The sequence below is a fragment of the Chelmon rostratus genome, chromosome 15, assembly GCF_017976325.1.
Source record: "Chelmon rostratus isolate fCheRos1 chromosome 15, fCheRos1.pri, whole genome shotgun sequence".
Classification (NCBI taxonomy): domain Eukaryota; kingdom Metazoa; phylum Chordata; class Actinopteri; order Chaetodontiformes; family Chaetodontidae; genus Chelmon; species Chelmon rostratus.
Window position 1 is genome coordinate 15,241,349 of NC_055672.1, and position 11,746 is coordinate 15,253,094.

Below are 11,746 nucleotides of genomic sequence, written 5' to 3' on the forward strand. Positions count from 1 at the left end.
CATCTGCATCAGCGCATCCATTAGCTTATCCAGGTGCAGCACCTCAGTGGCTTAAAGCCTTGGCTTGGCCTCTATAATTCAAGTCAAAACTGTTTGTCTTCCGGGTGAAACACCTGACCTCACACAGAAAGGTTTGTACCTTACATAGTGCTGACCGCTAGTTAACCCGTGAGATCCCACTACACTATATTTTATACATAAATAAATTCACATTCTGCTCCTACAAAGGCATTTTTCAGTAATTAACTGCTTACCTTGCCTTCAAGTTTTTCTTTTTAACTTGACTCACCTGTCTTTATGCAAGTGGGTTGTGAAATATTGGTTGATGTGATGAAAAAAAGTCTTCCTGCCTTAAATGAAAGCTTCAACCTTTACCCTTTCATCATAAAGGTGGAGCAGTGACTAATGTGATGTTCTGTTTCCATTTTGTTTCAATCAACTGGATGGAGCCTTTTGACTCTGCATTACCAAAGCAGCTTTCAATGAGATATACTTGGTGCTGGCTGTCCAAGATTTTGAATAAGGTTAGGTATGAGGTTTACACCTCTTAATAGTAGGTAAACAGTGATAAACTGTATCATGGTATCAGTCCTCTGTGAGACCTAACATACAGCCTATTGATAAATTGTAGCACTTATAGACAAAGGCCTCAACAGTGAGTAAAATACCAGAGATGGAGAGGAGGTAACAATTTATTGCCTAATATTCTTGTTTTTCTACAATATTTGATGGCAGACAGTCCTAAAGTTTGTAATAGTCATAATTAATACAGTGTTTAAGTATTGATGTCATTCATTTGTTTCATGTTTTGAAAAGGACATGATTCACTGATTCTGGTCATGTTTCAGTTTTTATTATGTGATTTTTCTTTGGGAAGCACAGAACGCAAAGGAAACCAGGATCTGGTGCTGCATCCATTTTGGCCACACAAGGATGCTTGGATTGAAGTGAGTGTTCACTTCCAATGCAGGACAGAGGGATCACAGGTGCAGCAGCTGCACCTGCTAGCAGCTCAGAGCTTTCCAGGAGACGCCGCTGAAGAAGGGATGACACTTGATGTCACTCACTCCTCCACCTCCGGAGCCCAGGCGATAGCCGGCGTCAAACTGAAGCAACTGTGGAGCAGCATAATGGAAAGTGAAGACACTAAGATTAAATTACACTGCGTGTGCTGCGGTTTAATGTCAGTCAGCATAATATTTAGAATGGAAGCCCTGCGGATGCTTCAAGCCTTAAATCTGACCTCGGTGAGCAGAGACGCAGCTGCAGTGCTCAGGTGGTCGGGGATGAGCAGCTGGGTGTGGGAGTGGATTCCTGCTGGATGGAGCTGCCACAGTGGCTGGAGGCACAGTAAACAGGGTACAGAAACCATGACCCAGTGACAGAGAGTTTACTCTGTAGGACTGAACATGCTTGTAGAGCATTTGCTTACCATTCCTGTTAGGAGTTCAAACAACAAGGCCCCAAGACTCCACCAATCACATGCCTCTGTAACCCTGGAGACCCCACCAATTTCTGTCAACACACAGTGAGCTGAGTTTAGTTGCATTCATGCACAACATTTCATTATGTTCACATAAAATGTGCAGCATGTGGCCACTTATTCAGAATAAGGTGAACCAACTGAGCCTTGCCACTAGGTGGCAGGTTACACCAAGAAACATCCACTGGTTTCAGCTCTATTTACCTGGAGCACAGTACATCTGGTCCATGGCTTTGGAGCAAACCTCTGACTGAACCTCACTCCACTGGCCGAAAAATGTCAAACACACCTTCCCTGTAAAAACATGAAAATGTTCAATTAGGAGCACCTTGGCAGCAGAATAAGTTTCTGCGCATGTCACATGACCACAATGTTGCAGGTTCATTTCCAGCTGGGGCCTTTGTTGCATGTCATAACCTTCTTTTAAAGGTGTTTGATGAACTCACCGTTGCTGGTGAGCAGAACGTTTCTAGGGTTGAGGTCTCGACACAGGATGCCTTGCTGATGCAGACTCTCCAGGGCCAGCAGGATCTGAGCCCCCCAGACACGAACCTCTGCCTCGGGAAGCCCCCAGCAGGTCTGCATGGCCTTATCTGTCGGGGAGGACTTGACAGGGAACCGAGGCAGGTGGCACCAGCCATCCACCTCTATGATTTGGTCTTCCCCCAGCCCCTCAGATCCTTCTGATTTAGCATCCATGTTCTCTCTCCTCCCGTGGGGTGGGTCTCCAGGGGGGCCAGTGGAGAACCAGCTCACAAATGCTCGCTCTTTTGCAGGTGCCACCTTTTCTCTAGGACCCAGTTCCCAGGCCTCCTCTACACCCTCTGCTGCCTCACTTGACTGTGTTTCCCCTTTGTACTTCACCCCTGAGTGGGCCAGGGGAACCCCGGAAAATGTCCCCTGTTTTCCTATAATGCTGTGGCAGAGGGAAGCAGGGGAAGGCCAGGAGCTTTCTGAGGTGGTCCTTGTGTCTGTGTGGTCAGAAAATACTGCTCTGTCTGTGCTCCTGATGACTACCATTCCATTTCTTTCCTCCGTGGAGGGACTGCAGCTGTCTTGCTTTGAGTCTGTAGCCATATCTGCACAGCTACCACTCAAAACAGATCCTTGGTGGCAGCCGTTGGTATCCCATGATGCCCTGCCACGGATCTGGGTTTGGCAATGGAGAGGGAGATGCAAAATGGCAGGGGACGAACTCAATGCATTATTTTCGCCGTTCGGTGATCCTGCTTTTATAAATGAGGTCTGATTTGTATGAGGTGCAGTTTGTCCTAGCGTGCTATGTGAATGCCTGTCAGTCACTGCATAGGGGTTTGTTTTCTCACAGTTTTGTGCTGGATCGGCAGCTTTCCAAGCCAGTTCAAACTCGGAGCTGCACTCTGTCAGTCCCATTCCAGCTGTCTTTGTGCGGAGTTCTGACATGACATCGAGCGCTAGACTGACACGGGCGCAAGAGAGAGGAAGAGCAGGCCGTTCCTGAGTTTCACTGGAGTGCAAACACAAACTAGGAGCTGGTGGGTGGATGCGCGTGTTGACCTGTGTCCTCGTCGAGCCGGAATGCAGAGTTAGCCGATCGAGCTTGGTATAAAACGATGCTGCGGAGCGCGTGTTCTGCAAACAGCCCGTCTCCTCGATGTAGGAATGAGTCCCGCAGCTCTCCAGTCGCTGCTGAGTCTCGTCCCAGGACGTGGGGAAATCCGTGTCTGGGCTCTCGTCGCTTAGTTTCTCTGGAATCACTGCCGTGCTCCCTCTGCTGTTGTGCTGGTAGTCTGTGCTGATCGTGGGTGAGGTGTAGCTGGTCTTCAGCTTGATGCTGTGCTGGCCAGAAGTGAAGCATTCTGGGTGTTCCTTGGCCTTCTCCTTCTTCAGCTTGTGCAGCTTGGAGAAGAGCCTCCCACCTAGGACAACAGGGGAAGAAACACTAGATCAGCAAATAATAGGAGCCATGGTGCTTTTCACTCCTTTCCAATGCTGCAGTGTGACCTTGCTCATATGCCCATTATGGGAAAAAAGACCTTCAACATCCATCCAACATTGTCCCAGCAGCACTGAGAGCAGAGCACCTGTGGGTGAGCAGCTCACCTTTCACATGCTCAAGATGCAGGTACACGGCATCCTCGCTGACGTAATATCTTAGCAGCTTAACCATGTATGGCACCCCCTGAGGAATGATGGTTGGCTGGTCCCTGCTCTCCCAGCTCGACTTGACCAGACTCTGCAGGAACATGCACATAGCTTTATCTTTTTTAGAAAGGGGAGAAACGGACGTATTAATATGCAAAAACTCTAATTAGAACAGACGTGATTAAAAAGAAAAAAGAAAGACTACTGCTTGGCCTGCCCCTTTAGAGATCAGTGCTTGTCTGTTACCGCGTCCCTCTGGTCGCTGAAATTTGAGGTGCACTGGCTAAAAGGGTGAGAGCTTTCAGGCAGATCAATGCTGGATGATACTCAGGGAGACAGGACGGAGAGAGCTCCCATCGACTGGCCTGCCACACAGCACAAGGGCTGGCTTGTGGCCAGGCGGCAACCCCCAAAACATCTTTTCTATCACTGGATTGATGTTGGCCAATGGACCTGTCTTTCGTTTAAACGGATTATAATTCAGAGCACTGATCACTATTTTACTCTGGACTTTTCCACGGTGGAGAACTAAACCTGTGGAAGAAAACAAAGGACTCACCTTCACAACAAATGTCTCCTTGTTGACCATACTTTGGACAATCAGGACCTTTGGAACGAAAAACACCGTCTTTAGGCTGCCGTAGGGAAGCAGGTGCAACAAAGCCAATGCTGAAACACACAGGTCGGGCCTCACCTTATCCGTTACTCCCACCACCTTACACATCTCCAGGTCCTCCACCGGCGAACTCAAGTGTCTGATTGGACGGAATCTCAGACTGCTGTAACCCTGGCGGGGAAAATCCACAGAGGATATAAGCGACAGTACAATGGAGCACGTTCCAAGCTTTTAGATGAAAGGGGCTTAGTGTGAGACAGGCAGGAAGTACATGTTTCATATACATGTAAGGAGCAGTAAGGAGGGGCTCTTTTATGTTCTTATCAACTTATCTAATATCACACTCAAAATCCGTCAACACCACACTGGAATTACATTCACCACACATTTAGAGCACATTAGTGACACCTCGAAGTAGCAGACAAGATTGACTTTTCCTAAATGATAGCAAAGGAGGATTGTCTCACCCCTAAATGAGAGCTTCCCTTCCCGAGGTTGTCCTGTAGGTGTGTGATGAAGATTTCTTCAGCTCTCTTCAGATACTGGGTTGTCTTCCTCTTCACTGCCTCACGACGATCCTTGTTTGGGTCCACTGTAAAACGTTTAAGCTCAATCAGACACTAACCAGACCTACTGACACAGTGAAGGAAATGTCCTGCCAGCGAGACAAATCTGGGTTTAACCTCTGGTTTATGACTTCCCCTTTTTATTCTAGTCAACATGCTCCCATCACACGCCCTGTGCAAACACGCCTCTTGAACTCCGCCATATCACAGGGCCATAAATACTTGTGTGAAAGATATGTTTTCCACTTACATTGAACCCCATTCAGAAGCAAGTCCACTCCATTCTTATAGTAACTGAAAGCTGCCTCGTAGTCCTCATTGACCTCGCTGTCCAGCGCCATGCGGATCTGCTTGGCCGCCTCCACCAGGTAATCCCTCTTTGCCATCGCTGCCTTGTTTTGGACCCGTCAAGGACCAGGTGAGCCTGAGCACAGCTTCAAAAGTTAGAGATGGCTGTTGATTTCAGCTGGGCTAAATTCAGACATGGCAGATAGTCGAGGGAACAAGCTGCTGCAATAAATTAGAAACAGAAACTAAATCTAAAGCTGTTGTGAGTGAGTCATGCTGCTGCTGTTCGGCTCTGAAAGAGGCTCACCTTTGCTCATCAACAGCGGGGCACATCTCTGTCTGTTGTCGGTGGGCTCGGTGCTTGTCTGCCCCCAGTGACTCCGAGGCTCAGGTCTTTGCAGCAGAGCATGATCATCTGAGCCAGCGGGGGAAAAAAACAAAGAGTTAACCTCCAGACCAGCACAGGAAGTGAGTATGAGCTTGTGCTGACTATTTCTGATGAATGGAAAGAAGCAGAGTTGCAAACGTCCAAGATGACTCAGAGCACATTGTAAGATGGGAAACTACGCAGGCATTTATAAGGAGACACTGGAGAAGGTGTCGACACCCAGACCTTCGTGTATTATTCCAAATGCAGGCTCCAAAAAACATATATATTCTTCACTGTAGACACACTGCAGTGCAGAACCCACACACTGCATGCAGATCACATGAAATGGATTATTCCCAAGAGAGAAATTCATTTTTTGCTGACAAGATTTTTTAAAATCACTCCTATTATGCAATTAATCTCTGTACCATGATGCAAATGTATCACCAGTCAGGTGGCGAAGGGTAATGCTAGAACAGCTCTCACGGATGTTAAACATAACCTTTGTTTTCCCAAAAATCGACTGGGACACAAACATCATACACACACACACACCCTGTCCTGGTTACAGTCATGGAGGCGACATCATCTAAGGAGTGTTATGAAACACACAAAGCCATCTTCAGTCTCCTCCATCATCATCCATCATCTCCTCAACATGCACTTTCACAGCCGACGACTTAGCGATCCGCCGCAGCGATTGAACGAACAAATGGCACAAATGCGCACACTGTACCTGATGTGAGGCGAGCATGCCCTGGACCCTCCACCCCAGCAGCATCAGCAGCATCAGCAGCAGCAGGAGCAGCGGCCACCCGCGCCTGAACGCACTCGCCTCAGAGGAAGGAGAGGAGGAGAGAGCTTGGGGGAGGCTGCCGATTGGCTGAGCATGATGTCACTTTAAGGTACCATTTCATGCAAGGCGCTCTCGCCCCCCCCCGGACAGATGCTGGCCCATTAAAAGAGACAGTACTGTTTTTGTGCGCCCTGGCTGAAGGCCATTTTCAACCCTGACTCGTACTTCCCAAATGCATTGTGTTTTGAGTGTAAAATGCTCAATTTATTTAAAAATATATTATGAATTTCTGTATTTCTTTGATGTCTGCCCACCCACTATGGACGGAGGGATCGCCCTGCCCAGAATCCATAATCTGCTGGCTCTTGGTGCTCAGTACCAGATGGAGCCAGGCTCCAACCGCAGCACAAAGGAGAGTCGTTCCCCCACAAGGGAGGGCAGGCTTACAGAGGGAGGGTGGAGGCTCCAGCATGGAGCAGGATGGGTATGTGGTGGAGGGGTGTAACCCTAACCCTAAGATGTATCAGATGCTGCAACCTTATCCTAAAAGCAGAAGGGGAGGGGTCTCATTTATCTCAGAGGGCTAAGAATACTTTACACCCATTCTCAAATGTTCATTCAGACATATTTTATTTTGCACACCTTTATTTAAACTGTTAGAAAAAGGGGTGCTCATTTTAGTCCATAAAAAAGCGTAGTATATCACACATGTATCACAATGTTAGAGAAAGTCAGTGGAGATCATTTTGCATCAATCACAGTACAGCAGAGGCATGGTCACACTGTTGTACAGGGAAAGCCTCTGATCAGTGGGATTACAGTGCATCTTAACAAATTTCTCCTGGAGTTTCTGAATCCTTCCTCATCAGCTTAAAGGTCCAGGTGCTGTTCTTTTGAATAAGTGTAAGTGAATCTTTCCCTTGCTTTTGTGATTCGCCTGTGACTGTGGCGGCTTGGTATATATAATATTTTATCATGAGCAATGTAGCCATTACCAATGCCTATGTACCCTTGTGGCAAACTGTGGTGTGATCTCTTAATGAGTTTGTCATTAGAGTACATGTAGAATTCATACACAGAGGGACTGCTGCATGCACTGTACCAGAACATTGACTCATAGCCTACAACAGGTTTGGAGTCTTTTCACCAGCCCCATACTGGTATCCTGGGCTCTCTCACATTCAGGTCCATAAGTTCTCCCAAGAAGATATTCTTTCCTCCATAGTAGATGAACTAAAATACAGCTTGTATACTGTGAAGCGATTACTGTCATGCAGTTACATTTAACAATTTATCTTATCTTTAACAACATAACCACAAACAAATTAATGCAAATAGTAGTCTACATTCATGAAACATACATAAAATCTGCAGCCTTTATTGGTTGTATTTTGCATAAAATTATATATCATGACACATTTCTTCTTTGATTAAAAAAAGGTTGTTGCGCTGTGTAAAACATAAATAAAACAGAATGTGACAACTTGGCAATTCTTTTTGACATATACTCAATTGAAAGCAGCACAAAGACAATATATTTAATGTTTTACCTCATCGCCAACATTGTTTTTTGTAAATATTTGCTTATTCTGGATTTGATGCAGCAACACATTTCAAACAAGTTGGGACAGGAGCAACAAAAGACTGGGAAAGATGTGGAACGCTCCAAAAACACCTGTTTGGATCATTCCACAGGTAAACTGGGTGATTGATAACAGGTGATGGTATCATGATTGGGTATGAAAGGAGCATCCTGGAAAGGCTCAGTCACTCTCAAGCAAGGTTGGCGTGAGGTTCACCACTTTGTGAACACGTGATTGGATAAATGATATTACTGCACGGGCTCGGGAACATTTTGTAAAACCGGTCGGTAAACACAGTCAGCAAACTAGCTGTTTTTATACTAACATTTTACACAGCATATCATTCAGAATTGGGGTTGTATGTTGGCATCTACAAGGAATTTGACTCCAGTCGTCGGTGCCTCTCAATATACTTAAAGACAGCACTAAGAACAAATGTACAGGTAGACACAAATGTAGAAATATTTATAGTCCCAGCATGTGCATATACTGTATACAGGGTTGTGGTCATTACTGTACACTAGAGCTACTACTCTAGTGGCCACTATCAATAGTGAGAGTCCATAAAAATGGCCATGGTAACCTGGAATTTGTTAATAACAATTCTAAACAGGCTGGTATTTGTTCACATTTGTACTTCAATAGTGTCTCTTTTAATAGGACATGCAATTGAATTATGTGAGGCTCTGGATTTGTACAGTGTTAGTAATTAGCAACACTCTTTATACACTATATAATTTGATTGTACCATTAAGACTGTATGAAATGCCTGTTATTACACACTGGTAATATTATCAAATGACTGTAGATTTATTACTAAAGACACTACTGTATCTTGTGTCCTTGTTTCGATTACTTGTGATCAATTAATTGGAATTCTGACTCCTAAAACCGTGACAGACGCACAGGATGCAGTTTCACACTAACTTTGTTCATCTGGATCTCCTCCTCCAGCTGCAGCCTTGTGGTAACTTGCTGCATGTGCTGCAATCGGATCGTGGTCACCCTGCTATTGCACTCCAGGTCTCCACCAGACACAATCAAATTCCATTCCATTTATTTATTTATTTGATTTTTAACAGAATACTATTAAATAAAGACTGCCATCTTTAGAACGTACAAGCCAAGCCAGTGCAGGGCTCAGAATGGCAAAGAACAGCAGCAGAGTCAGTGGTGTCTGATTGATGTCTACTCAGATCGGTGGGTTTTGCACCTCCTATCAGCCTCGCTAAAGCATGTGACATCATCACACACATAAAAAACTACTAAAAAAAGTAGTTTTGTTCTTGAGATGAGTGCAGGTGTACATACTGAATATATTATCCTTGGACTGCTGCAGTTTTATTACTGGGTTTTTACCTCTGAGAGCCACTGACAAAACATCACATAAACAGCAACTGCTGTCTGTACATTCTGACGACACTGTCATGACACTGAACTCAACATTGTGCACTGTGTAAAAAATGAAATGTTTCAGAATCAGTTTACTTGACAAAGGCAGCACTTTGGCACATTTAACACCACTTTTATGTGAAGCAAGGCCCCTTTTCTTTCCTGACGTTTATGGCTACACTTTATCTCGTGCTGCAGTACATGTAATGCACTACATGACACATGAACAGGAAGTTTTGCCCATTTTTATGACGCTGGGTGCCAAAATGTGGCCTGAAATGACAGGAAGCACACAAACTCACAGAGCATGATCCAACAGAGCTGATTTTCATTCAGTTAATATACTTCAGCTCAAGAGCAAAATATGAATATACCATTATACAGTGAGTTTGCACCAGTGCAGGCTGCAGATGCAAAGATTAATCAGACTATTTACTTATAAAATGTAAGAAGGGCTGCACCAGAGTAATCTAAAAAACTGTGATTAGTGAATCTCGTGTTTATTTATTTCCATATTTTTTTCCATACTGAAACTTGTACTGACAACTTTTATTCATTTATTGTTTCATTAGATTATCAGATGTAGAAAGAAACACTTTTCCTTTATTGTATGTATCAGTAATTTTGGAATAGCATTATTTTAGAATTCAAGCAATTCACACAATTTGAATGCTTCAGTTTGATTTTATTCAGGACACAGCCTTACAGAGCTCCTCACAGAGCTCTAGATCAATCGTATCAATCACAATACGGTGGATCACAGAGAGGAGGGGGGATTATTTGTTGAACCTTACATTGTAGGTCACGTAGTAGCCACTGTTGTACATGTAGAGCTTCTGATCAGTGGGATTGTAGTCCAGGTTGGTGTATTTCTCCTGGAACTTCTGGAAGCGAATGCTGAGGTGTTTCTCCTCCTTGGTCTTAGTGTCGTACGCGTAGTAGATCTCCTCCGTGGTCAGATCCACTGACCTGGTGGCATACATGACTCCACAGGCCATGAAGGCGTTGCCCGCCAGCTGCTTGAACGCACCGGTGTTCCACTTATCCTCTATGCCAAAGGATTTCTCATCTATTTTAGCAAGGACGATCTTACCTTTGCTCTCCTCCGAGGCATACATTACCCACAAGCCATTTTCATCTGCTGCAAAGTCAATGTTCTGATTGTCTGAGTAACTGTACGAGAACCTTGGACTAGCATCTGAGATCACTCTGTACTCATACTTGGCACTGGTCAGATTCAGTTTGGTCATACTGAAAGGTGTGTTGTGCTGGTAATATATGGCGTTACCGTGAACAATGTAGTTGTTTCCGGTACCTTCCCACCCGCTTGGTAAGTCATGGGTTTTGAATGCAGACCTCAGAATGAGCTTTTCATAATTAGAGTACAAATAGAAGTCATACACATAGGGACCGCTGTATGCACCATAGAAGTACATCGATTCATAGCCTCGAACAGGTTTAGAGTCTTTTCCCCAGCCCCCATACTGAAAGCCTGCATTCAAATGAGCATTCAGTTGGACCACCATTGGCTTGCCGATGGCCATGATTCCAGTGTGATTACAGTTGCCTGGAAAGATAAGGAAAATATCGACACTGGTTGGCAATGTTTGATTTTTAAACCACTATCCACAATCTTCTTACTAGTTGTCTCACCAATGTCTGGCTTGATGAGCTCCTGCTCCTTCTGGCACTCCTCCAGCTTCTTCTGCAGCTTAGCAAACTCAATGCGGATCACTTCAAGGTTGCTCTTGTCGAAAGTCTCCAGTTGGTTCACAATGAGGGTCATGTTGCGGATCTGGGAAAAAAAAAACAAAACATTAAAATCTGATATTCTTAATTATAAAGAAGTAGGTTGCAAGTAGGTTAAAAGAAGTCTCTTTCACCTCAGTGTACAGACTGTCAAACATGGGCGAGGAGGAGTTGAGGGACTCTTTGAGCTGAGACACAAGAGCCTCAAACTCTCTGAGCTCAATCCTGAGCAGCTCAAAGTCCAGTTTGATGTAACTATCAGGACTGGTCTCCAGCATGGCCACTCTTATAGTCAGATCCATTAGCTCCTTTAAGTAGACGTCCAACTTACCCTCATAGCTCACCAACTGGAAGAGTGAAAAAACATGAAACAGCACGATGATGTCTCACCAAAATGCATGTTTTAATGTTTAAATGTTGTGGAACCGTTCAGACTCGATGGCTCTAAACGCACCTTGTTCATTTGAATTTCCACTTCCAGGATCAGATCCTTGCTGACTTGTTGCATGTGCTCAACCCGGTCGGCAGGGAAGGTGGTTTCAGGCAGATATACATGACAAACACACTGACCCGATTCACCCACTGATGCAGTCACATTGCCTGACTCCCAATCCTCCAATGGCTGAAAAAAAAAAAAAAAAAACACAACCATAGTCAGTTATAATCAATGAACTATCTACCTGCATGTTTTAATAGAAAGGGTCACTTACAATCCAGGCCAAAGCAGGACTGAGGGCTGGTAGAAGCAGCAGCAGAATTGGCAGCATCATGTCTCAGTT

General features: G+C 44.8%; 2 protein-coding genes across 3 annotated transcripts; both read right to left on the reverse strand.

Annotated features, from left to right (window-relative positions):
- Positions 1 to 755: 755 nt before the first annotated feature.
- Positions 756 to 5,554, reverse strand: rps6kl1 (ribosomal protein S6 kinase-like 1). Of its 2 annotated transcripts, none has more exons than XM_041954216.1 (11): positions 5,385 to 5,554; positions 5,040 to 5,213; positions 4,691 to 4,815; positions 4,302 to 4,394; positions 4,167 to 4,214; positions 3,566 to 3,698; positions 1,930 to 3,381; positions 1,688 to 1,777; positions 1,433 to 1,515; positions 1,244 to 1,339; positions 756 to 1,115 (listed from the first exon to the last, which is right to left on the reverse strand). In XM_041954216.1, exons 2-11 carry the CDS (start codon positions 5,173 to 5,175, stop codon positions 1,005 to 1,007), a joined length of 2,367 nt encoding a protein of 788 aa, XP_041810150.1. In that variant the 5' UTR covers positions 5,176 to 5,213; positions 5,385 to 5,554; the 3' UTR covers positions 756 to 1,004. The 2 variants fall into 2 exon arrangements, with proteins under 2 accessions (XP_041810150.1, XP_041810149.1); XM_041954215.1 differs by having other exon boundaries at positions 5,040 to 5,223.
- Positions 5,555 to 9,994: 4,440 nt separating this feature from the next.
- olfm4.2 (olfactomedin 4, tandem duplicate 2) lies at positions 9,995 to 11,737 on the reverse strand. Its single transcript, XM_041954562.1, has 5 exons — positions 11,678 to 11,737; positions 11,422 to 11,589; positions 11,102 to 11,314; positions 10,872 to 11,013; positions 9,995 to 10,785 (listed from the first exon to the last, which is right to left on the reverse strand). The coding sequence occupies exons 1-5, from the start codon at positions 11,735 to 11,737 to the stop codon at positions 9,995 to 9,997; spliced, it is 1,374 nt and encodes a 457-aa protein (XP_041810496.1).
- Between the last annotated feature and the right edge of the window lie 9 nt (positions 11,738 to 11,746).